The 27,196-nt window shown below is 39.2% G+C and overlaps 1 protein-coding gene across 4 annotated transcripts in view; it reads right to left on the reverse strand.

Annotated features, from left to right (window-relative positions):
• The window catches only part of THSD4 (thrombospondin type 1 domain containing 4), a 244,155-nt gene that overhangs the window by 9,967 nt on the left and 206,992 nt on the right, over positions 1 to 27,196 (reverse strand). For all 4 annotated transcript variants that reach the window (XM_042039239.1, XM_042039240.1, XM_042039241.1 and 1 more), the window contains 7 exons: positions 19,837 to 20,012; positions 15,970 to 16,066; positions 14,854 to 15,096; positions 12,490 to 12,619; positions 10,592 to 10,796; positions 10,139 to 10,312; positions 1,016 to 1,189 (listed from right to left, as the gene is read on the reverse strand). In XM_042039239.1, coding sequence (XP_041895173.1) covers positions 1,016 to 1,189; positions 10,139 to 10,312; positions 10,592 to 10,796; positions 12,490 to 12,619; positions 14,854 to 15,096; positions 15,970 to 16,066; positions 19,837 to 20,012 — 1,199 coding nt within the window. The remainder of the gene's footprint in view (positions 1 to 1,015; positions 1,190 to 10,138; positions 10,313 to 10,591; positions 10,797 to 12,489; positions 12,620 to 14,853; positions 15,097 to 15,969; positions 16,067 to 19,836; positions 20,013 to 27,196) is intronic.

A 27,196-nucleotide genomic window follows, 5' to 3' on the forward strand; every position in this document is an offset into this window, starting at 1 on the left:
GAACACCTCTCCAGGGCAGCAAAAATGAGTAGAGAGTTCCTGTTCACCATCTGGAGAAGTCTGAGTAACAAGGCCTGGATTTCATCTGTTATTAGAACTGCAGAAAAAGATTTTTTAAATTTGAATTTTTTTATTATTCTTACACATATTCTTATACACAATAATTATCACTTACACTTGAAAGCATTAGCATAGTTGTAGCCCTGTAATCTCCCCCTTAGCTGTACCAGTTTAATTTCCAGCTCCTTATCTCCTGGAAGGACCGTGGGATCTGCAGTGCAGCGACTTAACAGCACAGCTCCACAAGTGCTGGCACCAGCAGCCCCAAAGGCTCTCCAGGCTATGCCAGAGCCTACACAAAGGGACATAAATGCCTGGGGCATGAGCCAACAGCTTCTGAAATGCCTTTGTGCCTGACAGCAGAAATGTTTATCTGGAACATGAAGGACTACTAGATGTGGATAAAGGGAAGAATCTGCTTCGAGGAAAGAGCATCAGTATAGAGGCCACTAACCAAAATTTGTCCTTTTGCCTATTGTAATGACTTTCAGCACAACAATACCAAAGCTAACTTTCTGATGTAGCCACTGTTTTTTGCCTTACCTGTTGGAAATTCCATATTCATATAAATGCATAGGTATGTATCTTCCTGCATTTAAGCATGATCACAAAGGCTCTACTTTAGAAGTTGCAAACCTGTCACCTGAACATGCTAAGCAGCATTCTGTCATCATTCATTTCATAAATACGTAGGGTCAGTAGATGAAAAATAAAATATGAAGATAGAGAGGAGGAGAAGAACAAAATCTTTTTTTTAATCAAAGTAAAAAAACCCAGCAGATGCTGAAAAGTACTGAACATCAACTCAGTAAAATACAGGAAAAAAATGCCCAGATACTCTAGAGAGATGAAGAAATACCTTACGGAGCACATATTCATTGCATAAAACCACAAGTTTAAAAGTAAAATACCAGTAGAAAAGCAGCAGATATGTTAGATACAGAACTTGGCTTACCTGTGTCCAGCCCCCCGCAAACCACTCCACTTTCCCAGTGCAGGGCCCGTTATTACAGGGAGTTGTTTCCGAGGGTCTGTTGTTGCCACAGCCTTCCAGAGGCAAACTGCTGACGTGGTTGGTCATGCAAACCACGGAGCGCGTGCGGATCCCGTCCCCGCACTCTGCAGAGCACTGCGAGCAAGAGACACGACACGGTCACCTGTGTGCTCCCCAGACTGCACAACGAAATGACAAGCAACAGTCATGGAAGTCAATCATTTATACAAAGTCAATTATTTTTACTTGTAATTCAGCTGTAGCAAATTGTCTTACAGTATCATACTTCTGAAAACACTACTAGTAGTACCTGTCTTTACAGTCAAAAATGAAAGAATTAGCTAAGAAAGAAATCTCATTTTACAGTTTTTGTAAGCTTTGTTACTTTTCCTTCCTTCATCCTATCCATAAATTCTTTCAGTTTTAATTTTATTCATCTTTTTTCACCCTAATTAAAAGCTCTGAGAATGGATAATTTCCATAAAAGGCAGCAGTCCTATTTCAGCCTTTGACTTGTTCACCGAGTTTCTCCTTCAACCATGCAAGCTGTCAGCCAAGTGGATCTCACACTGGCTGAAAGGACAAGGTTAGGAAGACTCAGAGGGCTGTGGCACCAGGAGTAAAGCGACTGCACAGTACACCCTGGAACTTTTCCATATAACAACTTGACAGTCTGACAGCACAGTAAAGTAGAAAACTACTACAAATTTTTTTGACAGCTGGTTTCAAAAGATTCAAGTAAATTCTCAGTAAACAACTGTAGCTACCACCAGTTATTTACTGCCCAGCCTGTTTCAATGGTAAGTTTTTAATTAGTTTTAGAAGAGGTGGCCATGGAAGCCTATGTCCATTCAATGCCTTTTAATGATAAGACTTTCCAGTAACTAATGTTCACCATTCTCAAAGTTACACTGCTAAATTCTGAAAGCTCTTCCTAAACAGTGATATGCAGATTATGTCACATATTCAGAGACAGTATGGATGTCAACCACAAATCACAGGATAAATTCCATTTATGCCCTTAGAGTTTGCTCTTTAATCTACTGCAGGAGGAAAGTCTCATTGATATTTCACTGTCCTAAGCAGCACCAAGCTACTGACATTTAAAAAACAGAAACATGCCAAGGAAATAAGAAATTCTCCTGTTTGACTGTTCCTTTGTTGCTTAATTATTTCTTAATCTTCCCTTTTGTTTTCTGTTAAAATGCATTTGGCATTTCATGTCTAGACCATTAACATAAAAGAAAAACCTTTGTGCATATCTTTGAAAGATATGTATATAACAGAAGTTAAACAAAGCAATTATATTACCCATGCAAAGAAACCCACATATAAATATGTAATATATGGGAGAAAAAGAAGCATTTGATTGCAATTTCAGATTTTATTTTTAACATAAAATGTAATTAGGAGAAACTGTGTATTACTTCCACAATGAGAACTACATTCCTTGTGAATAAATATAACTCTGCATTGGAACATTTTTAAAATTATATTGAGTAAGAATGAGTCAAAAAACTGGTAATGAGACACAAAGTCGACCATTAACTTGATTTAGCTGCCATTGGTAACAGTGTCAGGGTTCACTGCCCGTAGTCAGCTGCAAAACTGCAGATGCCACGACAACACCATTATTAACAACAAGACCAACCAATAGAGTCACTCATCTTCTCTTGAGAGACCAGTGACTGAAAATACTGTTGGTTGCAAACTGCTCTTTATTCACTTGTGCAGAGGAACACTGGTTACTTGTGTGAAACATGTAGTCATGTTACATTTATTTCACAGATACAGAATAGAAAACCACTTTTCCTATCAGCAAGTTGATTCCTTTCACAAGATGTTCAAATAGAATAGCAAAGATTTACTGAAATGGAATGCCTAGAAAACTAAAGAAGTGATTCAACTCTTCAGAAGCAATTTTTCTAACAAAGTACAATTTTTGAAAAACTAGAAATTCAGGTTTCTTCCTCCATCTGCAAGATCAAATAATTAAGCTTCTCTTAAATTATGCCTAGAAGTAACCTAATGAGCCTTTTTTGTTGGTGGTGCACTACAAAATTTTCCACCTTCATGCAGGTATGTAAAATAGATTTACCTGCTCAGCAAACTGATTTCATGGCTAAGGAGGCCTTTTCAAAGTAAAGCAGCAAAATCTTGAAAATACAAGAATGATGTAAATTGTGCTCATCCATTTCAGACAAGCCACTCCCAGGTGAGCTGAGCCCCATGCCGTGGCTCCCACTCAAACCTAACTGCGCAGAAATCAATTCTGTGGCTGTTCCCATTCCATCCTCAGCAAGTATGTTCAATTACATTACGCAGAGAGAATGATGCATGTGCTCTGCAAATACTTTTCTTATTGCTAACTAATTTTCATTTGAAAATCTAGTTTGCTTTTCTGCTTTGCAAACTAGAGCTGGGAACAAATTTAGTCTGTAAAGTCATCCAGAAAATCTCCCTAGTCTTACCTTTTAAATGATTATGTTATGAACTAGGCTTGCGTATCAAATAACAGAGGAAATACCAAATGGGAAGGTATAGGGTTGTTCCACTCTCTGCTGCAAGATTTTACTACAGATTAACTACCCTCTAAGGATTTACAAAGCAAACTTAAACCTGAATGTTTCACATTATGTATTTGTTTTTTCATGTTTTTATCTCCTTTTCAGCAAAAATCTTCTATGTGAAGACCATGGATTTCTAAAGTCCAAGGCATCCATTATGCAGAGAGCTGCATAATGAATCCTCTCCCCTTGGTTTGTACAATTGACACACCCATTACTTTCAATTTGGTGCCATTGATTTGCTGCATTAATACACAGTAACTGCCATAACCTAACACTGTGAAACATGAGGAACTTTCACAAGCTGCAGCTTTATTCTGGTCCTATTATTAAAGATATTTTGTTTCACAGTCTTGTTTTAATTGGCAGAAATTCCTCAGAAACCTCTGTCTGTGTTTTAAGGAGTCTGCCATTTTTCCTCTTCCTGAGGTCCTTCCCTCATGAGTTCAATTTCAGAAGCTTTCCATACCCATTAAAAACCAAAAATAAAACCCCTCATTCAGGGCTCTGATAGGTGTCAGAAAACAACTGAGCAGCAGTCCAGGAAAATAAGACAAGTTCCTGTAAACTTGGAAAACTGTAAGTGGAAGCCTGAATTTTGTCACAGCTACAAGGCAAAGGTAGAGCAAAAAAAATCCCTTTTAGCAGTGCCAGTTCCCCTTCACTAATGTGCCAGCCCTACTCATTACCCTCAAATGGGGCAACAGCCCACAGGAAAGTGGCAACAGGAAGTCTCCTGGGCTTCCAGAGTCCTTTCACCCAGGCCTCAGCATCACTGCTAACCTTAATTAAATTTTTAAGTAACAAACAATTGTAAAATACCCCCATTTGTGCAGGACTTCTGTTTACCACACTTTTAACCTTCATCACCTTAATTATTCCTCACAAGATAGTATAGATTTTTATCAGTCATCCTGCTGATGTTACACTACTGCAAAAAATAAAAATGAAGATCTATGTTTCAAATATATCTGTAAAACTCCTTAGCATTATTTGACCTACTCTGAGAAAATCCATTTCAGAAGGGATTTTAGACAGATAATGTAACCTTTGTTTTTCCAGTAATACGCTCAAAATTGTATTTCAGAAGACCACTTCTGCCACAGTTCCAAGACTGGGGCAGATTTTCAAAGGACATAAACCCACTGAGAGCTGCCTTTTCTTAAAAAAGTAAAAAAAAATTAAAAGAGAGTGTAGGAAAAAATATCCTTTTGCATTGTCAAAACATTTTCTGATACCTAGATTTAAATTGTTTCCCTTTAGAGTGCACCTATGCATACAGCAGGTGCTGGGTCAGTCCAGCAGTTCCATGGCATCCTTCCAAGCTAACAATACCAATGCCCTCTGAAGTAATTACCAGCAGGGAAGAGACTTCTTCACTGCTCTGGCTCACACCATAACCCCTCCGGAGAGCTGCCAGCACTGCTCAGGGCCTGAATGCACCAGCACATTGTAGCCTCACCTGGGCCCCAGCCACGCCTTGCTCATGGCCCAGATCTCCCTTTAACCTTGGCCCTGCTCCACCAGTCCTTGTCTGGGCTTGCTCGGAGAGGTGCCTTTTCCCAGCCACAGCCTGCACTTCCATGATCCCCCCTCCGCGACTCACTCCCCAGCCGGACCCTGGGCCTGCCTCATTCCCACAGGCCTGCCCCAGGATCACTGGGCTGGGTCCGACCCTGGGTTCTGTCACTGAATGGACTTCCCAGCTTGACCATGCACCTGCCTCATCACTGGCATCTTGCCTGATAATGTGGCCCCTGTTTTACCCCTGCATGCCATCCTCCCTGCAACACCGGGCCACAGGTAAAGCCAGGCAGGCTTTAGGGGCAAAGCAAGGCCAGGTCTACAGAAGGAAACACAAATCTCTGTAGACCTTGGCCACCCTTCTATCAAAACCCTCCTGGCTGTATATTCCATTGCAAATTATGAAGTGAGTTACATATTTACACATAAAGAACGCAAACCTTCTATTTCCATATGAATCCCACATGAAATCAATGAAAAGGGGTATTTTATCTTGTTTTCATTTTATACTAAAACAAATAAACAGTGATAATAAAAAATAATGAACTCTTGCACAAGCTTAATGGTGATTTTTCTTTTTTCCCCCAAGATTCAGGAGATTTTAAGTGAAGTATTCAGATTTAGATAACAAGCAGTGAAAGACAAATGTAAGCCACAATATTCATTGGTGGTTCCACATTTGGTTAAAAAACCCACTTGAAGCTTTTAGGCAATGTTTAGAATTGAGAGGAATAAAACATTGATTTTTATGAAGTTCTCCTTTTACTACAGTTCACTTGCAGAAGATTATTACAGAAGCATTGCTGTTACTCCTTTTAATGAAGAGTGAAATCCAGAGCAGTGTTTGGTTTGTTTTGATTATGTTCCCTGACGTGCAGCGTTTTTTTCTTTCTTCCCAAGATTTTATTTTGGCCACAGAATCTCATTAACATCTAAGAATTGTTTGTATTTTGGCTTCTCTTCTAAGTAGGCTCTAAACATAAAATGAGAAACAAATGAACAGAGGAGATGGCAATGAGGAATAAACAAAAATGCAGGAGGGGAATGCTCCAGTTAGCTGGAAGGAAACATTGGTGAGTCTCCCATTGCTGTAAATCAGGACAATGCAGTTTCCCGCTCCTGACCCATAGGAGAAGTAAACTTTCCAGCAATTAGAGCTGTCAAAGAATCAGTCATGTGAAATGTTTGCAATCTCATCTGCTCCCATCAATCCCATTTTGTTGCTAAGTTCAGTAAGGTTCACCAGATTTACTCTACTGATTAATGGATGCTGTTTGGTGGAACTCTGCTGTTTTAATGCAGTATGACATCTTTAGAGAATTATGAGACAGGAAGCAATCTTTCTACAAATACACATAAAAATATCACAAAAGTTTGTCCAGACTCTCTATAGGCAAAAGAGGTTAAAGATCATGGAGAAGTCAAAGCCATGAAACTTAAGTTAATTCTCTCATTTATGCTCAAGATAGAGCAATAAATGCAGAGACAGGCACAGACAAAGTAAGACCAGTCTCACTTTGCTACTACAGACTTTTAACCTGTAATCTTTTCCATTGAAATGGGTAAAAATTTCTGCTTCTCTCAAGACTGAGCCTGCAGGATATCAGTATATGGTGTTTAGATCTACTTCCCATACAAGGAACAAGAGTATATACTTTCAGAAAAGAAGTGTTTGTTTCCCAAGAATGAATTGCTTTCCCTCCTTCCTTTCCAGTGTGCACATGGTGGCCACACACCTCTTGAGCTTTGCAGGAAAAGTATTTGTGTAAGACACACACACAATGGACTCTGAAACCTGTTTATCAAAATATCACAAATCAAGAGCTGTATTGTCTTAGGAACACGAAAGGGTTTTTAATTACATATATAAAAATTCAGTGTGTGCAGAAACCAACACCAAGGAGGTCAATGCCATGGGGCCAAACAGGTGGCCCATAAAATACATAAATACATCGTGGGAAAACAAGACTGGGGAACACAGCAAGAAGGTAACCAAGTTACAGGCTAAAGCAACATACGGCCCACCCTGGGACAGAAACACAACTCCTACACACAAATTTGTGTGTGCTCTGCAGCTTTTAAAGTGCTTTTTTTATGCTATATTGCTTAAGTTACATTTAGGGAAATGTAAATATATAATTCAGAACCACAGAAACTGTTAATGATAATATAGGTAACTAGCATGATTTTCGCATCAATTAAAACTTTGCAAGGTTTCAGTAAAATAAGAAAACACAAGATCTTTTCAACATTCCTAAATTACACCATGTTCTTTTCTTAAAACAGTGTTAAAGAATACCCTTGTCAAATTTTGCACAAATATGTACTACAGTTATCAAATCCTGAAATTGAACATCTGTTGCCAGCAAAGACAACTGTAATTTTTATGTTGCTCTGCTTTTTTCTTGGTGTTACGCTAGTTAACCAAGGCTATATTGTAATGGACCATGCATCCCATCAATCCAGACAGGGAAGGCTGATCTATCCCTTGCTGAAAGAGGAAGTACGTGCCTAACCAGTATCTGACAGGCTCCTGGAAATCTCTACTTGCTGCATGTGCAACTGTACACATGTACACTGTTTGCAAAGTGGGTTCAGAGAAGGCCTTCTCTTACAGCTGTAACTAAGTTTGAACTCAACCATTTCAAAGTTCCAGAAGTTATGATAAGTTCTTTTACCTCTTATTTCTAGGAACGGCTGAAATGTCAAAATACAATGGGAAAGACTGTTCTGTGGTATTTCCAGCTGGGACTTGAAGTAGGCATGTAATAAATCTCACAAAGAAGGTCTGTTCTTGTGAGATTTCCACCACAGTTTTGCAGACTCAAGAGGTTTGAACAAGGTTTTTTAAAGCATTTGAACTTTTGGCTGCTTATCTGAACCATTTGTGGCTGCTCATCGTTGATCTATGCTTATTGCTGAAGTGTGGCTTAGCTTAAAGTACTTTTTAAGGAATTGTTTGGGGAAATGACACATGCAAAGCCCATACACCTGAAAATGCCCATTTTCTAGCCCATGACAGAATTCTTGTTTTTTAATAGAAACACACTCCTCTACAAAGAAAGAGAGACTTCTGCTCCTAAGACACAGCCCTTCCAAGGTTCAAGATGAAAGCTAATGGCCAAAGGACTTCGCAAAGCTGTTCACTGCTCCTGTATTTCACTGCCTGCCACTGTAATCACTGCCACTTAGTGTCAGAACATCCGAGTTATGAGGTATGTGTAAATCTTAGGAGATCTTGCATATTCCACCTCAAATCTACTTTTTTCCTGAAATAAGCTGTTTCTTACATCCTCTTTGTGAATCAAACTCCAAACCCACTCCTGGCAGAAGTGATGGTGAATAATGCCAACTACAGTAGCAAGCATTTGGAAGAAATTAATCTGTACACTTATATAAACTGAGAAGGTAACAAAATCCATTCTTTACTCTCTGGCCCTAAAAAGTTTGTGGTAAGAAAAAAACTCCAACATTTTCCACACTACCTGCTTCACTTCTACGTCTCATTTAACACGTTTAAGTAAGCATAATAACATTCTACAGTTATAACCTTCAGCTCAAAAGCTGCTTTTAATTCTGCAGAGGACAAAATATCAGTGTAGAGTAATGAAGAGAATGGTGCTAGAGTTTTCACTGCGATGTCTGTGCTTTATGTGGTGGAACTGCACTGGGTGATAGCAGTTGGGCCAAATGATGTCTTTGAGGGTAGAATGGATTTAACAGCATTGTACAAAGAACAGATCTATAAGAAAAAAAAAAAAAAAAAAAAAAGCATAAATAAAAAAAGCACTGCCATTTCCCTACAGCAAAATCTTTGCCCTTTGCACTAATACTTCTGCTTCTCCTGGTATTGTTCTGTCCACAGTATGCAAGAGCACACACAGGAAAAAAAAGTCACACCACCACAGATTTAGCAGTCTGTATTTTTGCTTTCTTTAAAAAACCTACTTGAGTTGTCTAGGGGCTGAAAATTTTGCAGACCTTATAGCAAGATCTGCCTTTTACTATGTTCTGTGACATAGCAGGTCCCTGCCCTACTTGTGAAGTTCCTGCTCCATCTCTGCATCTAAACCATGTGGGGAAAATCTTCTGAGTGTCCAAACGAAAGCACAACCTGTGAGCCTGACACTCCTGGCTTTCAGAGGTACTACCACAAAGTGATCTAAACAATGAAATCATGAAGTTATGAATGTAATCTTACAGCTTCACTGACAGATTACATTGCTTGTCAAAGCAAAGGGAGATGTAACTGGGATTTTACAGACTGAAGGCTGAACTTGTCTATAGATTAAACTGATACGCGAACACCCACAAGAGGGACCAAAACACCAGGCTTTTCTTAGCCCATGTTTGTAAGCCTCTTAATGAAAACATATAAATACAACACTGAACAACAACTCTGAGCCCAATCATGAAATAACTTAAATTATGACTGGTTTCATTGCTTTCATGCAGAGAATCTGACTCACTGGAAGAAAATTAACCCCAACATCCACATTCACAAAATAAAAGAGCCTGAATCAAGCCTGACTGAGTTTATGAGGTTGTTCCCCTCTTTTCACACCTATAAGATAATTCGTTTATGGCTTGAACTTAAACCCAGACATCAGGCCTCAAATCTGTATCCCTTAAAAAAACAGTGGGAAAATTTTTTTAAGAGTCTGAATCGTGAGACTCAGAACTAAGCAAAGAAGAATAATAAATCTCAGCACACTCAATATTTTGGAAAGTTCAGATTCAGAGCCAATTCTAAGTCTGGATGTTTGGCCATATACCCACATGCTTGCCCTTTCTATGCATTCTTGTATCTAAACACAAACTCAAGAAGCCCTTGGGATCATTATTTTTTTGTTTGCTTTTGCATGTTTAAAAGACCAAGAATAAACATGGAAAATAGGATTACTCCTTTTATGGCTGTACAGATTAATATTTTTTCATTCTGATGCTCTTGTTTTAGAAGGTTTGGCAGGATAAAGATACTGGGAAGCCTTACCCTGTCACTCCATTCTGTGAGGAACCAGCTCTTGGCACAGGGGCCCATGTCGCAGTTCTCGATATCATTTGGCCGCAGCTTCATGTTACATTCCTCATCATCAACAATGTCCCCAAGGTTGCTGACACACTTCACATCTCGAGTCCTCTGCCCCACTCCACAAGGCACTGAACACTGTAACAAAAGGGAGGTTGCATCAGGACTCTGTGCAGTGGTTTTCCAGGGAGCTGGGACCATACAGCTCATTGACTCCCGCTAAGACATCTTTCTGGGTAGGAAACTGATTGTCATAATCAAGCAGGAATTTACTGAACTAAGATTTGCTTATTTCCAAGGCTTTTAATATTCCACTTGTTTTAAGCAAAACCAAATTGATATTTGAATGGTGATACCTGGAAGAAAATTCATGTTCTTTCTGAGGTATTCTGCCCCAAATGAATGGATCCTACTCACTGAGGTCCACTCTGTCCTGATCTGCCACTCGCTGCAGATCTTGAGCTGGCAGGTGCTGGTTGTGTCAGGTTTCTCCAGGTGCTGGCAGCGGTACTGCTGCACTGTCAGTGTGCGGTTGGCGTAGATCTGCCGGCACAGGATCTGGCGGTGCTGCATTCCGAGCCCACAGGTTTTGCTGCACTCAGACCACTCCCCTATATCCCAGCTGAAGTGGAAAAAAAAGGTTATCTTTGTTCCACAAAGAATTTCGACCACCGATCTTAACAAAACTGGAATGACATGATTCTGATGCTGGTCCAGAATCCTATAAAATCACACTTTGGTCTCTGTGTGTGCAACAATCCCTTAGGAAGCACCATCGCACACTTGTGTACACAGCCTTCCTGCAGAGGTTGGTAATAATGAGCATGGATACAGATTACACAGTCCATGGTCTCGAGACATATTACAAACATTACTCAAGCCTGTAATAGCTGCTTGGTTTTTGGAAGGATCTATCTGTAATATATATTACTGCTCTACTGACACTTCCCAAAAGTTTAAGATGTGCTGCATAAAAGTTGTCTGCAGCAAAGGCTCTAAAAAAGGCCAGTAACACAAAAATCACGAAACCCATCCAGGCATTCATTCATCAGTAAAACTGAAATAGTAGACGATAAGCAATGAACAAATGTAATTAATTTTAGAGATTGAAAAAATCTCTAGATATATTCTTCTCATTCCAAAATTTCACTGTATCGATTTAGGCACCTTTGTATAAATACCTTATTTTCAATTTTTTCTTTACAAGCATGAAGACAGACACACACCTAAAGGAAGTATCTGAACTGTTTACACATTTTATTTCAGAACTCTTGTGGATAGCAAGCGCAATCTCTGCACTTAAATATTTACATTTCTTTGTTTGTACTCTCGATACTATCCTGAATGAATATGAATTATTAGAATGAAAAAGGTGAGGAAAATGCTTCTGGTGAGAGAAGACATCTCTAGGAAAATGATTTCAGAAGTTCCTGAGTATCTAATATGCACTAGGAAATTGCTCATCAGATATCTCTGAGCCCGTAAGGGCACTTACACCACTAGAAACTTCCATGGGATAAGGAGTGACCACTTGCTGCTCAGAAGAGAACTGGAGAGTATAACCCTAAGAGAGACAGAAAATTGACCTAAAACAAAGTTGCTGTAATGGCAACTGGGTTTAACCCTTTTCTCTTCTTGGTATACACCCTGGATGAAAAGTCCTTTTGGTTGTTTTTTTAATTTTTATTTATTTTTAAATTTTTGAACATTTAAAACAAGTTGCTCGGCCACTTGCAATTTGCAGTCTCCCAATAGCAAGAGTGATTTCAGAAGGAAACCACACCTGAGCTGGTTGTATCAGTGTGCTGGAAACAAGGACCACCACTTCAGAACCAGTCTTGGAGCCGAAGAACTACTCAATTCAGGGAAGAGAGGTGAATGTACAAGGGGGCTGTTGTGAGCACTGTCTCATCTTTAAATAATGACAATATGGCCACTATAGCACACTGATCTCATGTGGAGTGACAGGACCTACAGAGCCTCTTCTTTAGACAGGCATATGCAGAAGCCTCTCAGTTGAGAAAAATGTACCCACAGAGACCACACAGAGTGTGTCTGCCTGAACAATCACACCCATTTTGAGAAACTGCTACACCTACTTGTTGCCAGGTTCCCTTTTATCTACTCTGAAAGCTACTGCTCCCTGTGAAGGGGAAGAAGGCCACCAACAACTACGGAAAAAAGAATCCACTACAATTTATGACACAAGTGCACTGTACTCAGAAGTTCAAACTACTTTCCTACTTAGAATAGCCTCTTCCACATGCAAAATCTTAATGATATTGGCTTATTTCACTTGACTTATAGTATCTTACAAAGCTGGGCATGGGAAGAGGTTGCAGGCCTCCTCTTCTGGAATGGGCTTGGTGCTGCTGTCACAGTAACCCTCAGGTACCTCCTCGTGAGTGATTCTGTTGACGCAGTGGAAAACCGGGTACTGTGATCCTGAAATTAAATAGACAATTAGGTAAAGGCTCGCACAGCAATAACAGCAGCATCCAACACTGATGCAGAAAGGAAAAGCATAATCTGACAACAGGAAACACAGACAAAGGTTTTATCCAAAATTTCCAAATGTAAGAGCTGACAGGATGCGGTAGCAGTTTCCACACTGAATATCAGAAGATCTATTTGCTCAGTCATCTTAAGTGGAAATTCAGGACAAGAGTTGGTGGCAGTTCTCATGGGAAGCATTTTCACTTTGTAAAAAAATATAATAGTCTTTTTCTAAGCCAAAGTTTTACTAACGTGCTTTGAAATCTCGCAGGTTTACATCAGAACTGTTAATTTAGCTTTCCTTTTCCTTAGGTCGCACGAAAATAACTTTTCTTGTTTTCTTCTTGCAACTTAGAACTTCCTAAGGTTATTTAACTTTGGTGGATCATAAAAAAATAATTAAAAAGCATCATCTCTATTTCTACATGAAGAAATAAAGTAGAAGAAAACAGAAAACATAGAGAGAAGAAAAAAGTAGAAAGTGTCCTACACTGAATGATGCAAAATGAAAACAAAGCCTTAAATAGTATAGATTTTTTTCCTGATTTTTCCACCCCCTTCTTTGTCAGCCTATATAACCTAGTTTGGCTTGAAATGCCTTAGGGGCATCAGAGAGTCACAGGCGTCTCACACCAAGATCACAAGAAATGTTCATACAGTCTCAATAGTCTCAGGATCCTGCTCTCAAGATCCAGTTTCTTTTGAATTTAACTTAATCAGAACACGCACACATTTTTCATATAATGGGAAAAGAGAAAGTTATTTTTGGCAGTTCTGTTGCTAAATTTCATGGAGTAAATTTAAGCTGTATAGGAGCCTGAAAGATACCCTTTTAATTTTTTTTCTTAAGTCCTACAGTTTTGCCATCTTCATTTTGACTCAGATTTCATTAATACCACTGCCAAGAGTGACCAGATCTCCGCAGAAAGGACGAGGACGAGAACTATGTGCCAATGTCTGTAGAAGCCATGGGATACACAACCAAGATTTCTATGATGGAAAGGAGGGATACATTTACCCTGATGTGTTCCTGCAACTGCACCATAAATTACCTGATTTGCATACTAAAATTCACCTTGAATATGGAAATTCAGTTGATATTCACTGATTGCTGCTAGCCAATAATCAAACACAATTATGGATCCTGCCTATAAGACTTCTATTAAAAGCACAGTGTGCTTAAATGCCAACTAAAATATTTTTCTTTACAAAAGGGCTGACTTCAAGAAGTCTAAATTTTACTGGTTGTATTTTAGCTCTAGTATTACCAAGGAAAAAAGTTATCTCTTTTTTTTTTTTAACTGAGAAGCAATTTTGATTGCTAACACTATTGCTGGATTTTTTAGCTCTATCTGTAGCTGTAACACGGACACTCATCTGGCCTTGGACCAAATTCACAAAGTATGCTCTCAAACTAATTAGGAAGCAAATGTTCTATATGTATATGAACTGGTAACAGTCAGCTGAGCTCCCACACTGGTACATGTTTATTTTAAACGTCTGCAGCTTTTTGGCTATGGTGGTGGGTGGCTATGCACAGTACAAAAGATTTCACTTTTACCATCACAAAAACTTATTCTTCCAAGTAATTGCTTGTGTTCTGCATTATTGAATCTGTGATCACTGTGAATGTCTGACAGCAAGCTTAATCTTTGCAGTATATGCAAGCAGTGTATGCATGACTTCCCAAAAGCTCACTAATTACCAGGCCCTCTCCATCCCTTTTCTGTCCCACTTCTCTCCTGTTAAAACCTCCGATTTCTGAAGTCACACCAGTGCTGCTCCAGCAACATCCAATGAGACAAAGATGTATCTGATGAAATGCCTGTGAAAGCCTCCCATGAAGGCCAGAAAGCTGTTGACAAAGACACAAAAAGCACAGAGGGTGTATCTGACAAAGCTGGAGAGGCAAAAGGGAATGGTAAAGAATGCCAACGAAGTTGAGGAAAGCAGCTGTGTATCAAGGGTATGGGAGAGAGCAGCTTGCCATAATTGCTGAAATATTTCCTTTCAGAGGCAAATATCATATCTTTCCTTACAATTTATGTGCTTTGTATTTTTAATTTTGCTGTTTCTACTGATTTAAATATAAGCACAAGTAATAGTTGTGACATGACTTTTGGTTGTAAGATAACAGAAAACAGCAGGTCTAACAATGTTTTGTGCACACACAAAGCACTTACCTTTCCCACATGTAGTAGTGCACTCAGTTTTTCCAACCTGCTTCCAGTTGTGTTCTCGGTTTTGTCTTGGTGGTTGCATAGCAGGCACTTGGTTTTCTGGCTGATGAGAAGGAAATCTTCCTGGCTGAATAACTGGAAAAGTTCCAGCTGACTGTCCAGTGAGAATGTCTGCCTCTCTATGCAAATCCTCATCCTCATGACTTGCACTTTCTGGCATTCCTAACTGACCATTCAATGGCTCCCCTGATGATGGACAATAATAGTAAAGTAAAATAATGAGCTTCACATAAAAATATTATTCTATGTTATGATCCACTAATAATTAAAACTGGAACATCATTAAACTTGGAAGTAGCTTTAATCTGCTATGTAGAGACTGCCTAATAACGACCTGCAAAGATTGTGTTGTTTTAAACTAAGATAACCAAATCTTAGCCAGCAAATACATTAAAAACTAAAAACTGAAGAATCTCCAAAGACAACATAGAGTTAACACACCCAGTGTCAAAACTTCCCAAAGCTTGTTTTGTTCCATGCTTTGCATTCTGTGCCTCCCCATGTCACAGCACAGCTGCTCCTCCCTCATTATGAACATACCAAACACTCAGAAATTTGTCAAAGCAAGTCACGAACATTAAAACGAGGACCAAATTCACTTGCAAAGTTTCTCCTGTCCTTCAGAACTTCCTAGGAATATAAGGAGCACATACCCACAGCTCAGGCAGGAGCTGCCCAGGTTCTTGCTTGGGAAGAAAACACTGCTCTGTTTCATCCTCTCCAGTTGCGAGAGGAAAGGGAAACTGTGGAAGGTTGTTTTAAATCATCTCAAAAAGAAAAAGACTCTGAAAAATCATGTTCTATTTCATTTCTGAGACATGGCTACAACACTCCTACTCAAAGTAGTAATCTTCTCAGCTAAAGCATAAATAAACCCTGCCAGTTTTAATTCACTGAAGTTAGCAAATCTATGCTGAGTTCTCATTCAACATGTAGGGTGAAATTCTGGGCCTCTCCCACAACAATGGCAGCATTTACTGAATTTAATGGTACAAATTTCTCCACTAGCTTATTAAGTAACAAAATTATGTTTGATAAAAGGAAATGGTGGCATTTTACCTGGCCTCCTGTGAGCAAGCAACTGAGGACTAATGACATTGTCTCCTGGAATGATATATTCATAATGTATACCCGGGTTAGGCTGCTGATGTATCATCTAAAAAGAAAACCAGCCATACATTGAGTTCTTCCACTTGTTATGTTCCTAACACTTATATATAAATATCAGCTTGAACCGATCAGCTACATCAGGATAGAAGCAATGGTTAATGACTCTCTCCAAAGAATGCAAAAAGAAGAAAATACAAGTTCCTGTGTTTGCAAAACTGAGCTAGCTTATGATGGCAGAGAAGCTATTTGTCTAAACCTTCTTTGAAAAACCCAAGACTGCCATGCTTGGGGCCAAGGTGAGCTGTGGGCTGTGCCAGCCACAGCCTTCCCCATCAGCAACGTGAGCAGCAGAGGCTCACACCAGGCCTCAGCAGCAGAAGAGATGGTCCTAAGGTCATCAAAACATTCTAAGACAGCAGGAACTTGACAGATGTCTGAGGAAACAAAAGCAAAGAAGAAACAAAGCAAAAAAAAAAAAAAATATATATATATATACCATAACCCCCAACCTTAGACAGGCAGCCTCCTGCCTTTTGAAAGGTTCCCCAGTGGCCTGAGGAGAGCACCTGCAGACAGCACACACACTTTACTCTGTGCCTATTGCAAAGCCAACTGCTCCTTTCAGCACCCTGCAGCTCCCTTGGCACCCCACGGAGCCCCAGCAATCGATCAGCTCAAGCTGCTGCTGTCATGCTGCCCTCCCCACAAGCACTGCTCAGCAAATAGCCATGGAGCAGAGTACAAAGGCCCATGGACTTGTTGCAGTAGCTGAAGATTGTCCGCAGCCCTCCTGCATCCTTCCACATTCACTTTCAACTGAATGAAGATGCAATGTAAGTGCAGCCAGAATCCCACTGCTTTACAGCCAGCCACAACTCTATCAACGTGTTCTTTATGAAACACAGGCAGGAACCAGAAGGTTTTCTCCTTTAAATGTGAAAATGAAGCTCAGTGTTTTCAGAATGCTGCTGCACAAGCCCACGTGAGCTGACAGGAGCATGATTCTGAAAGCCACTGTTAACTCCAGGTGTGCTTTTTTAAGCAGTTGGGCGTAACAGGACCTGAGACAGATATGACTTTAGGACAGCTTTTTTAAACTGTTAGCAGCACACTCCATTCCCAGCTGAGTCCTATTGCATTGCTGCTGTGAGCCTGAGCATACCCACAGGAGAAGTGCATGGGTGTCATGAGCTGCTTGTTTCACTGCTTCAGCACAGCTCTACTGACATGTATGTTTTAGTCCTGAACTCTCTGTGGGGATTAGTCTGGTACAAGCCTCACACTATACTCAAAGTACCTTTTAAAACCAAACAAAACGAAATGAAATGAAACCAAACCAAACCAAACCAAAGCACAAACAAGCAAAAACCCCAAACAAACCCACAAGCAAACACCAGAACTTGCTCTGGCTCTTCAGTTCTCACAATCCATGGACCTAAAAGCAAAAAGTCCTGCTATCCTAATGGCCCAGTGACCCAGCACAACTAACGCTTCAAGGCTTCACTAAATTCACATCAATTAATACCAACTAGGGATTCAGACCCTTGTTTCAACTTATGTCAAAATCACTTTTTCCTTGCCAAATATAACCGCTGGTTCTCTAAACTCTGTCCCTCAGAGAACATTCACTTTTCTGAATCATCTAATAATGCACTGTCTGCAGTATTTTTTGTAAGGTTGGGTCCTTCCAATGTCGCTTTGTCATCCAAAAAATACACCCTCTTTGTGGTCCTGAGAGAACCAAGAACTGAGACCTGACTTCAGCAGAAGAGTACACTTCCCCTTCCAGAACCAGGACCCTGTTCTTTAGATGGTTCCAGGAACAACTTCGCAGTGGTTCCCATGTGATGGTTTTTCCATCACATTTCTTAAAACAACTGACAGGCTTATGTTAGAGAGTGCTTAACTGATTAAGCCCCTAATTAGTATATTGTTCCAGCTTTCCTGCAGGAAAATACCTGAAATGATAGAATAGTTTAGCTTTGAGTTAATGGACCTAAGTCTTTGTAGCAATGTATATTCACACTTGGACAGAATTTGCATCTCTTTTTCTTGTTATTTATAAACTCCTGTAAATCAGAAAGCTTTTTCCTCTACATTTCAGAGTGGAAGAAAGACAGCATGATCTCAGGAAAACAGAACAGAAAGCCATTTGGAGTTCTCATCTGCAACTCTCTTCATTTTTCTACACAGAGTATAAAGATCATGAGTATGGGTGAATGGAAAATGACACGATTCAGGCACAGCAAGACGAAGTCTGAAAAAAGACATCTGTATCAGCTTGGCTACACATTTCGAACCCAGGAGAGAGGCTGTGTCATACTGAGCATTGATTTTCTTGCACCTTGCACTATTCATCTTTATCTTCCCATACTATATTAAAAAAGAGACTAAACTATCATCTTATACTGAATTGCAGTATTCCTCACATCAACCAGAAGCATCTCAGGTGAGAGAGCAGTCAAATCAGAAGTGGCGATCCACAGGAGCAGCCACAGAGCAAAGCTGCTAAAGCTCTTCCCATCATGGCAGCTTTCTTACAGGCACTAAGCCTAAACTAAAATATCACAATATCACAGATCGAAACTTAAAGCTTTTTTATGATATTACTTTGGAAATATCTGCTTAATCCACTTCCCGACCCTTTTCTCTCTGGGTCATTATGTATTAGGCATTAATTGGCTGGCAATAAAAACTCAGGGCCAAGCCTCGACTCACAAATCCTGTAACTGCACAGTGACATGAACACTTGAGAAACACAGAGTCTGCACTGCACAATCTAGGAGCCCAATTGTTTATTTTTCTAGGCTTTTGCCAGTCATACATTGCAATCAATTGGAAAAGAAGTTTGGATCTGTTGGACTAGATTATCTTAGAGGTCTTTTTCAACCTTAGTGATCCTAAGTGTTATCATAATTATTACATTGCTTTATTAGACACCATATAGCAGATGGGGAATAATTTTGCCAACGTCTAAGTTTTCCCAGCTTTGTAATCAGGGTAGTTACTATAAATTTTTCTATGAAATTATCCAGCACACTCACTTTTCCACCCCATATTGCACTCAAGGACAAAAAAGCCACAGCTGGATGAAAGAATCATATATTCAGTTAACCTAGTTTTTCAATAAATGAATTTTACTGTGTGGGAGTGTATAATCTCAGAACACGCCATTTATCTTGGAATAAGTTGTAATTAATTCCAGTTATATTTTTTATTTCAGTATGATGAACTAAAAAACCATCCCATCTGAAGTAAAAAGCTTTTTCAACATGATTTCTTTCTCTCAGACACAATTTGTCTTTTCTTCCTTCCTCAAACAGCCATTATCTATGGTCTTCCTATCACAGCTTCATATTAAAACTGCCCTGCTTCAAATCCTACATTCTATAGGTTTATGGACCGGTTTCTTTTAAAGGAAACTGAGATGGTGAGAGAACTTGTCTAGCTTAGGTATTCGCTTCTTCACTGTAAAATTAAACTATGCCAAATTTGTTTCAATAGGAAAGTATCCAGAAAAAATCCAGTCCACCAAAGAAAAGCCCTGGACATTTGTATGCTTTATTTCTACTTTACTGAACAAGTTAAATTGGTTTTACTGGATCGGTAAGGTCTGAGAGAAAAAGGCTTGATTTAAACATCCTGTGATCTGGAGCAAAATGGATACAACCGCAAACAAGTGTAAAATATCAAAAATAGCACTTCAAAATTAAATTAACAAAGTGTTGGTACTGAATGCAACTTTAGTGTTGCATGTTAACAATGAACTGAACAATTTCTTTTCCATCAGGAAGATTAATTTAAATACTAACTCACATAGACATCAAGGACTTCATTTGTTGGCCCATCAGCTAAAAATGACTCCCCTGCAGTGCTGGAGATCTCATTGGGGCGTCTGTAAGTGAACATTGTCCCACCACCTTCGTATCTGCCCGGGCGATCGATGGCCCAGTTCCCATTGATGATGGAGCGTCCCGAGCGGCTCCGCAGGGCTGCAGGGGGGACACAAACACAAGGATTTGGTCAGAGGAAAGCCCTTCCCACAATGGTGCCCAATCAGTTCCCCACAGCTGCAGGGAACACTCTTAGGTATTCCTGACACCAGGGAACAAAGCTGCTGAAAAGAACAGAGTTACATTAGTAGTTGTGGGATAAAACCCAACAAACCAAACACAAACCAATCTCAGAAAACTGTCTCAACACCTTGTAGGTTTATGCTGTCAGAAAATAAACAAAAATCAAAGACAGCTTGGAAACCCTTTTCAACAGTTTCTCCCAGGTGGCCACGTGACTCTCAGCCAGCCAGCAGCACACACAACTCACATGGATGCCAAGGAAGTGGTTTTCCTGCACTTTCTTCCCATTGCATGGACTATTTTGTGAGTTAGGCAGAACAGAACACAGAGGCAGATACAGAAAATCAGTGCATTACACCAAACAATTTAGGGGCACATGAGTATCCTGAGTTGTCAAATATTCCTGTTATTCTTCATGAAGACATTTGGCTGGTCCCTCCACTTCCTTTTCAGAACATTATTTTTTTGTCAGAACATCTGCAGAGCCCTCACCTGCAGCACTGCTTGGAGTGCTGAGCCCTCTGAAAATGCCAGTAGGATCTCCTGCATAAAAAAAAAGTGACTTGCAAATCAGATACTAGCCAGGGACTGATAAAATCTGGATTCAGTATCCTGTTGGGCAGTGCACTCCCTTTATTATGGGCAAATCAGTGGGCTGGTGACATAGGGGCCTCTGTTCCTTCTCATTCCTACTTTCTTTATCTGTCTGTGACTATAATTTTCAATCCTTAAAGTCAGAAACTCCTGCCACATACATGTGCATAATTTATGCATTATTACAGTTGCATTATTAAAAAACAACAACAACAACAAAATATATATAGAGGCTGAAACCCTATCAGACATTATTTAACTACAAAGGAACGACACAACCCTTTCTCCAAAGGCTCTAGATTTTCAATTTTATTACAAAAGAATTTGCTTTTAAATAAAAACTTTAAAAGAAACAACAAAATCTAGTAATACCCTTGGCTGTATATTGCTTGGTAATTTACTTTTTAAAATGCAAATTCAAGGTACAGGCTTTGAACTTAAAAAAAGTTAGGGTCAAGGACCCAGTTATTCCAGAGACTGCTTCTGCTTTGCCCTGGCTTTCAACGTTATACACAACTATTTATGCTACTGGGAAAAACTTACATGCGTGGCCTAAGTGACAGGAAATTAAATTTATGCCACTAATTCCAAAGTAATACACATAAGAGAAGAAACTAAAATTGTTTGTACATATTCCAGACATCTGAATTAACTTAATTAATCAATAAAAGCAGTCTTTCTGCTTTTGCTGCAGGACTCAGAACAGAATGTCCCGTGTGAAGGGACAGTGTGACACTGCCAGTGTCCTTGACTTGTTAGGTTGTAAAATTCAAAGTCTTTTGACTTGGAGGGGTTGCTGCCGACTACCCAACTATTTATAATTTGCTTAATATTGATGAAATATTTTTATTAAAGCAAAAATGTAAATTAATTTAATGGCTTTGGATCAGACCCTGCAAATGTATTCACACACTTTGAACTTTTATTTTGCTTAATGCTACATGTTTATTTTCCCAAGACCCATCATACATCCACTTGCTTCCCAGGTCTCATTTACTGACATGCCAACAAAACAGTCTCTGTACTGTGAACATTAGTTGAAAAATATTTTATACAGTATCAGCCATGGAAATGGCCTCATCAGTACTCATATAGTGCTGAGAGGAAAAATTAAAGCTAAAAAATATTACATACAGGTTAAATATGAAATCCAGTCACATTATTTACTTGCTATTTGTACGCTATTTACAATTTGTTACTTTTTAATTCAAACAACTGTGGATTAAACACTTCTGCAAAATGCATTGGAGACTGCTTTTACATTGGTTTATTAATGTGGAACACTTCCTTAACTTTATGATCTGAGTATTTTTTCTTAGATTGATGCTAAACAAGTAAGATAAATGAATCATCAAGAGCTCAAGAAAAAAAGAGAGAGCTGGCTAAGATTAAATTGTTATTAATAATGAAGCTGTAGAAAGATGGCTGTCTGAGAAACTGAGTGCACATTAAACTTTCATTTCAAATCCATCATATGACAGATTTGAAAGAGGCCTCTCCATAAAAAGGGAAAATGTGCCTTTTTTATGTTTTGATCACTCTGCATCCACCACCTCAACTCTGCCCTCTGAAGAATTTTTATGGTACTAATATTTTTAGCCAAAGCATGAAAGATTATGAGAAGCTTTACCATTAATTCCTCTTGAGGAATTCTGCATACAGGCTGCAGCTCATTTAATTTATCTTTCATCTTGGAAATGGCTTTTAACTAAAACTGTGTTGTTTACAGTGGCCTTCAATAATGTTTTGCACTGGTGATACGGAGTATTTCAGGATACAAATTCTGATTACCTTCTCCATATTAACAGTTTGATATATACTGTAAGTGTCTTGCTGAATGACTCCTATTCTTCTAACCATATCTGAAGAGAAATATTTTAGGTGTGGGTGTAGTACCTCACTATTTGCAGTATATTTTCACCCAAAATAGGCACAGTACCAATAATAACATGAAACTCTTAAATCTGGCAACAGCACTAATATGGAGAGTAATACAGTATATTTTTCTGTCCTACGGCTCTTCTGTCTGGGAGAACAGTGTCCTAAGTCCTACTTAATTGCTTTACAAGCCATAATAAGGCTGCAGACAGACAGAATTGAAATTCTTTCCCATATATTAAGTGTCTCACATTTGGTCCTGACCCAAAGAGAGTGAAGCAGGGAGTAGTTCCTCACTCTGGGAAGAGGCTGCAGCCTTGCAACTGTGGCCAGTGGGAATCCAAATCAAGGTTTGGCTGCTGAAGTCAATTGCAAATGTCTTACTGGTGATTTAATCCAGAGAACCCTGACAAGCTGCAGATGCACTCCAGGTGCAAGTCAAAGATTGAAAAGACATCATAAAATGTTCTTTGATAAAGGTCCTCAACAAAGGCACCTCGAACAGGAGAGTGTGTGAGATGGATGGGGCTCTCAGGCTGCATTTGCTTTGCAGCTGCCAATTAAAAACCAAAGCATCTTACAGGCAAAGTGCAGCAACTATCTTATTTTTACATAAGCACAACCTTTACTTGACACATCACATTTGAAGCATTTTTTAAAATATTTTATTTTAAGAAGCTTTTAAAAATTTCATCCTGTTGCTTTTTAAGTTTAATTCAAATGCAAGAATGTCTTGGCCATATCAGCTTTCTGTAGAAACAACACTTTCCCAGCACCTTTAAAGAAAGTGCCCAGATACAGCTACAGTAAATAATAAGACTGCTTCTGAATAAGCACTTCGATGAGAGAAGTGAAAGAAACATGCAACTTCTACTGTGTATCTTTCCTGCACAAAAATACATTATATGGAGCTTTCAGAGACAAATCTAAAATATTCATGTACTGCTTTATAAAAATCAGTGCAGGGTGGTGTATCTTGTATGACTAAACCCCACAGATACCCTTTGGTGACATCTCCTGTAATATAAGTCAGTTGGCTTAACGGTACAAACCATGAGGAACGTAACAGCAAAAGAAACTTGAAAGGGAGGGGTTTGTTGGGAAAATCCAGCAAAGAGAAAAGTCCAGAAAATGCACTGAGCTGGCTTTTAACTCTGAGCAGCCACACCTAACAGCCTGTTGACCAGCTGCCACACCAGCGTAACTCCTAAAACCAGTGGCTACTTCTGATTGCACATAGATTGTAAAACTCTCTTCTCCAAAAGTACTTGAAAACAATCCAGACATAAAGAAAACCAAAAAACCAAACCAAACCAAACAAAGCACAAAAAACCCCAACCAAACAAAAAAACCCACCAAAACCCCCAGCTATTCAGTGTCACAAAACATAGCTTGCCTTCAGGCCTGTCAGCCTTGCAGGATGGAATACACAAGACCTGTTAGGTCAACAAAGAAAGAGCACATGGACCACAATCTAGAAACACTCTAAGTCACAGCACACAGCTTCTAGCTACTTTAAAATACCTTTGCACAATGAGGAAAAAAGCCATATGCCTAGAAACTCCACAATGAACAGTTTTAAAATAATGAAATATTCATTAGTTCAAGTGGATTCTCAAAAAAACCTCCTTTCCAGAAGCATAGATATTTGCTTATTATTAGAATACACCTTAGTTACAGAACATTCAAGAGAAATTTGGCACACTTCTCATTAACTGAATTATCTATTTTTTGCCTCTGAATTTTTGAATTCAAACTCCTATTGAGGTCATGCAAAGCTCCCATGGGAGTCTGAGCTTAATTCAAGAAATATGAGTAGGGCTAAGATCTCATGATCAGCAAGAGTCAAATGATTTTAACAATCTGATCCGACAAACACCTTATTTCAGAGCCAACGGAGGATATTAGAAAATGGTCAGCAGATCACTTACTGGCCCTAAATTAGGATCCAGTGTCTCTGCAGGCTGGACACCTTTACTTCTTGCACGGTATTTAGTTTCTTCACTGGCAACCAAGACAGGGTAAGGGTACACATCTGTGACAAAAGTGGGGCATCTTCTAACTGTGCATAGCTGAGGCCCAGGGTTCATGAACTTCCAACCATTTTGGAAGTTCAAAGCCATTACTGGTCACTTCAACTGTGTCAGAAAGGACATGGACCAGAGGGTGGGACTCTCCACTAAGAAATGCTCTATGATCTTACATAATCCAATGCAAAATAGTATTTTCTAATACACACTTTATAAGACAAAAGTCCCCCAGTGTATGTCTCCACTATTCCTCAATCCAGGAAGGACCAGAAACAAACATAACATTAAATGTCTCAGCATGTGTTTTTCCTGACTGAAACCAGGAGTAAACTGGATCCTGTGGTACTTCCAGTTCTTTTTCAAAGCCTAGGAATCAGAACTTCCTGCACAAGTATTCAAATTTTAGGGACTTATTCATGTATGGATCTGCAAAGCATCTGAGATTTTGGTTGTCTGTCTTTCCATACAGTTACCCCATAATATAGACCCCTATTCTTACTAATCTTACTCATTTTTTCACCTAGTAGAAACTATAAAATCTGCTTTGTAGAAAACCAACAAACATCTTTGCTTACAGCTTTGAATAGCTTGGGGTTATCCTTATTTTGTAAAGGTACTGTTGCATTTATCCATGAACTGAGTAGCTGTCATAACACTGCAAATTAAATGTGACATATAGTATTTATTGCTAGCATTAGCATTCAAGCAATTGCTTAAATATTTTTATAGTAGACACTAGATAAAAGTACCAGATTTCCAACACTATTACAAGGAAATGATAATTCAAGTATAGTATTATTTCCAAGGAAAGGTTTGCAGTTTTCTTTCTTATCTAAAGTATTAACAGTAGAACTTCACATCAACAGCATAATCCTGCTCAAGAAGTTATTTAGATATTCTCCTTAAGGAGCTGTCATATAAAAGAAATCCTGCTTCAAAGGGGGATAAATTTGAAACAGTGAATTCCATTAAACCAATTTTGCCAAGTTTGTCCTGAGGTCCTACTTTGGCAGGTTTTATCCCCCCACCATGACAGTGTCAAAAAAAAAGCAAGAGATTCCTATTCTGTTGCCTTGGGTCTAATTTACTGTTGTTTCAGTTTTGAGAAAGCAGACATCTTCTGGATGCATTTCCTAATGATTATGAGAGCAGCAAATCCCACTTGCTTTTAAAAGATTCCTGATTTTTTTTTACCTGCAAGAAGAAAATACTATTTACTTGCTTAAAGGTAATGGTTTTGCAGTTAATCACTGCAAACAGAAATGCTCCTTTTCTGCACTGCAGCAAACAGTAATTTTCCTTTTGGAGGACTCACTGAACTATCGCTCTCCAAATTCCCTCTGCTGGTGCAGCTTCCACTTCTCTCAGTTGTGCCTGCTCCTTTTTTCTGCTTGACTCCAAAAGCCCTGTTGATGAATCAGCTCAAGGAAAATTCTGGGGCAGCAATGCAGAACAGACAATTAACTACTGCTGCAAATAAATATTATAGGCTTTGAGAAAAACCCCCAGGTTTGTCCTCTCTGTTCAGCCCCAGACACTACAGCAGGGTTGAAGGCTTCAATGGCTTCAATAAAATCCCCAAAGAAAGATCATGTTACCAAATCTTGAGCTTCTGTCAGGAGAGGATGCAGGATTTCCCCATGTTTTTTTAGTAGTCTTCCCTGATAGGTATTAGTAAGAACCAACTGAAACAAAACCACATTAGCTAGTCTAGGCTTCCTCTTCTGTCTTTTTGGTGAGATGAGAAGCAAAATGCAGGAAACCCCCTCTTTGGCTACAGCATTCTCACACTGCAACTCCTGAGACTTTGGCACACAAGGTACTGCAGAATACACACACAGATATATGACCTGACATTTGCAAAATGTGATCATATGGCATTTACTGTGCTTCAATGTCACTGCTGCTCTCCCACACATCACCCTCAATCCCAGTGGGAAGCAGCATGCAACACTGAAAAACTAACAAGGGACCTTTGGAAAACCCATATAAACAGTAGTGTTACTCAGGCAGTGATGTTTTGCATCCTATTACCCAGCTGCTACACTAAGACTCTAAACCTATGTCTGTGTACAGCCTGGAGCTTTGGGAACAAGGAACTCATGAAGCAGGTTTGATGATGCAAGTAACAAGGTTCATTAAAGCAGCATTTCAGCAATTTGTTAATTCTTCCACTGCAAGGCATAAGCACCCCTTATGAATTGCATCTTGGGTTTCATTTTCAGTTTTCTTCCTATTACTGTTTGCCTTCTTTAAAATTGCTCTCATAAAATGCCTTTTCCCATTTTTCAAGCAGGTGTTCTTGAGTGATGGATGACTTTTAATATTATTATTCATAAGTACAAAATTAATAACGCTTACATGACTCCCATGCTTTCCATGGGGACTAAGTTATGCCAAGGCAATAACTCCGAATGTTGAGATATGGCTCTAAATAGCAGAGAATTAGGGAACAGTCTAAAGAGTATGCTTACCCAGATCATACAATTAGTTTCTAAAAGCATTTATTGGAGGCCATACTAACATTTACCAGGAAAGCAAATGAAGGAATAAGAGGAAATAACAGAGATGAAGTTCATCCTTAGGCCAGTGCTATGT

This window comes from Corvus kubaryi, unplaced genomic scaffold, assembly GCF_017639235.1.
Source record: "Corvus kubaryi isolate FWS band 111438036 unplaced genomic scaffold, C.kubaryi_AGA036_p1.0 37394, whole genome shotgun sequence".
In the NCBI taxonomy this organism is placed as follows: domain Eukaryota; kingdom Metazoa; phylum Chordata; class Aves; order Passeriformes; family Corvidae; genus Corvus; species Corvus kubaryi.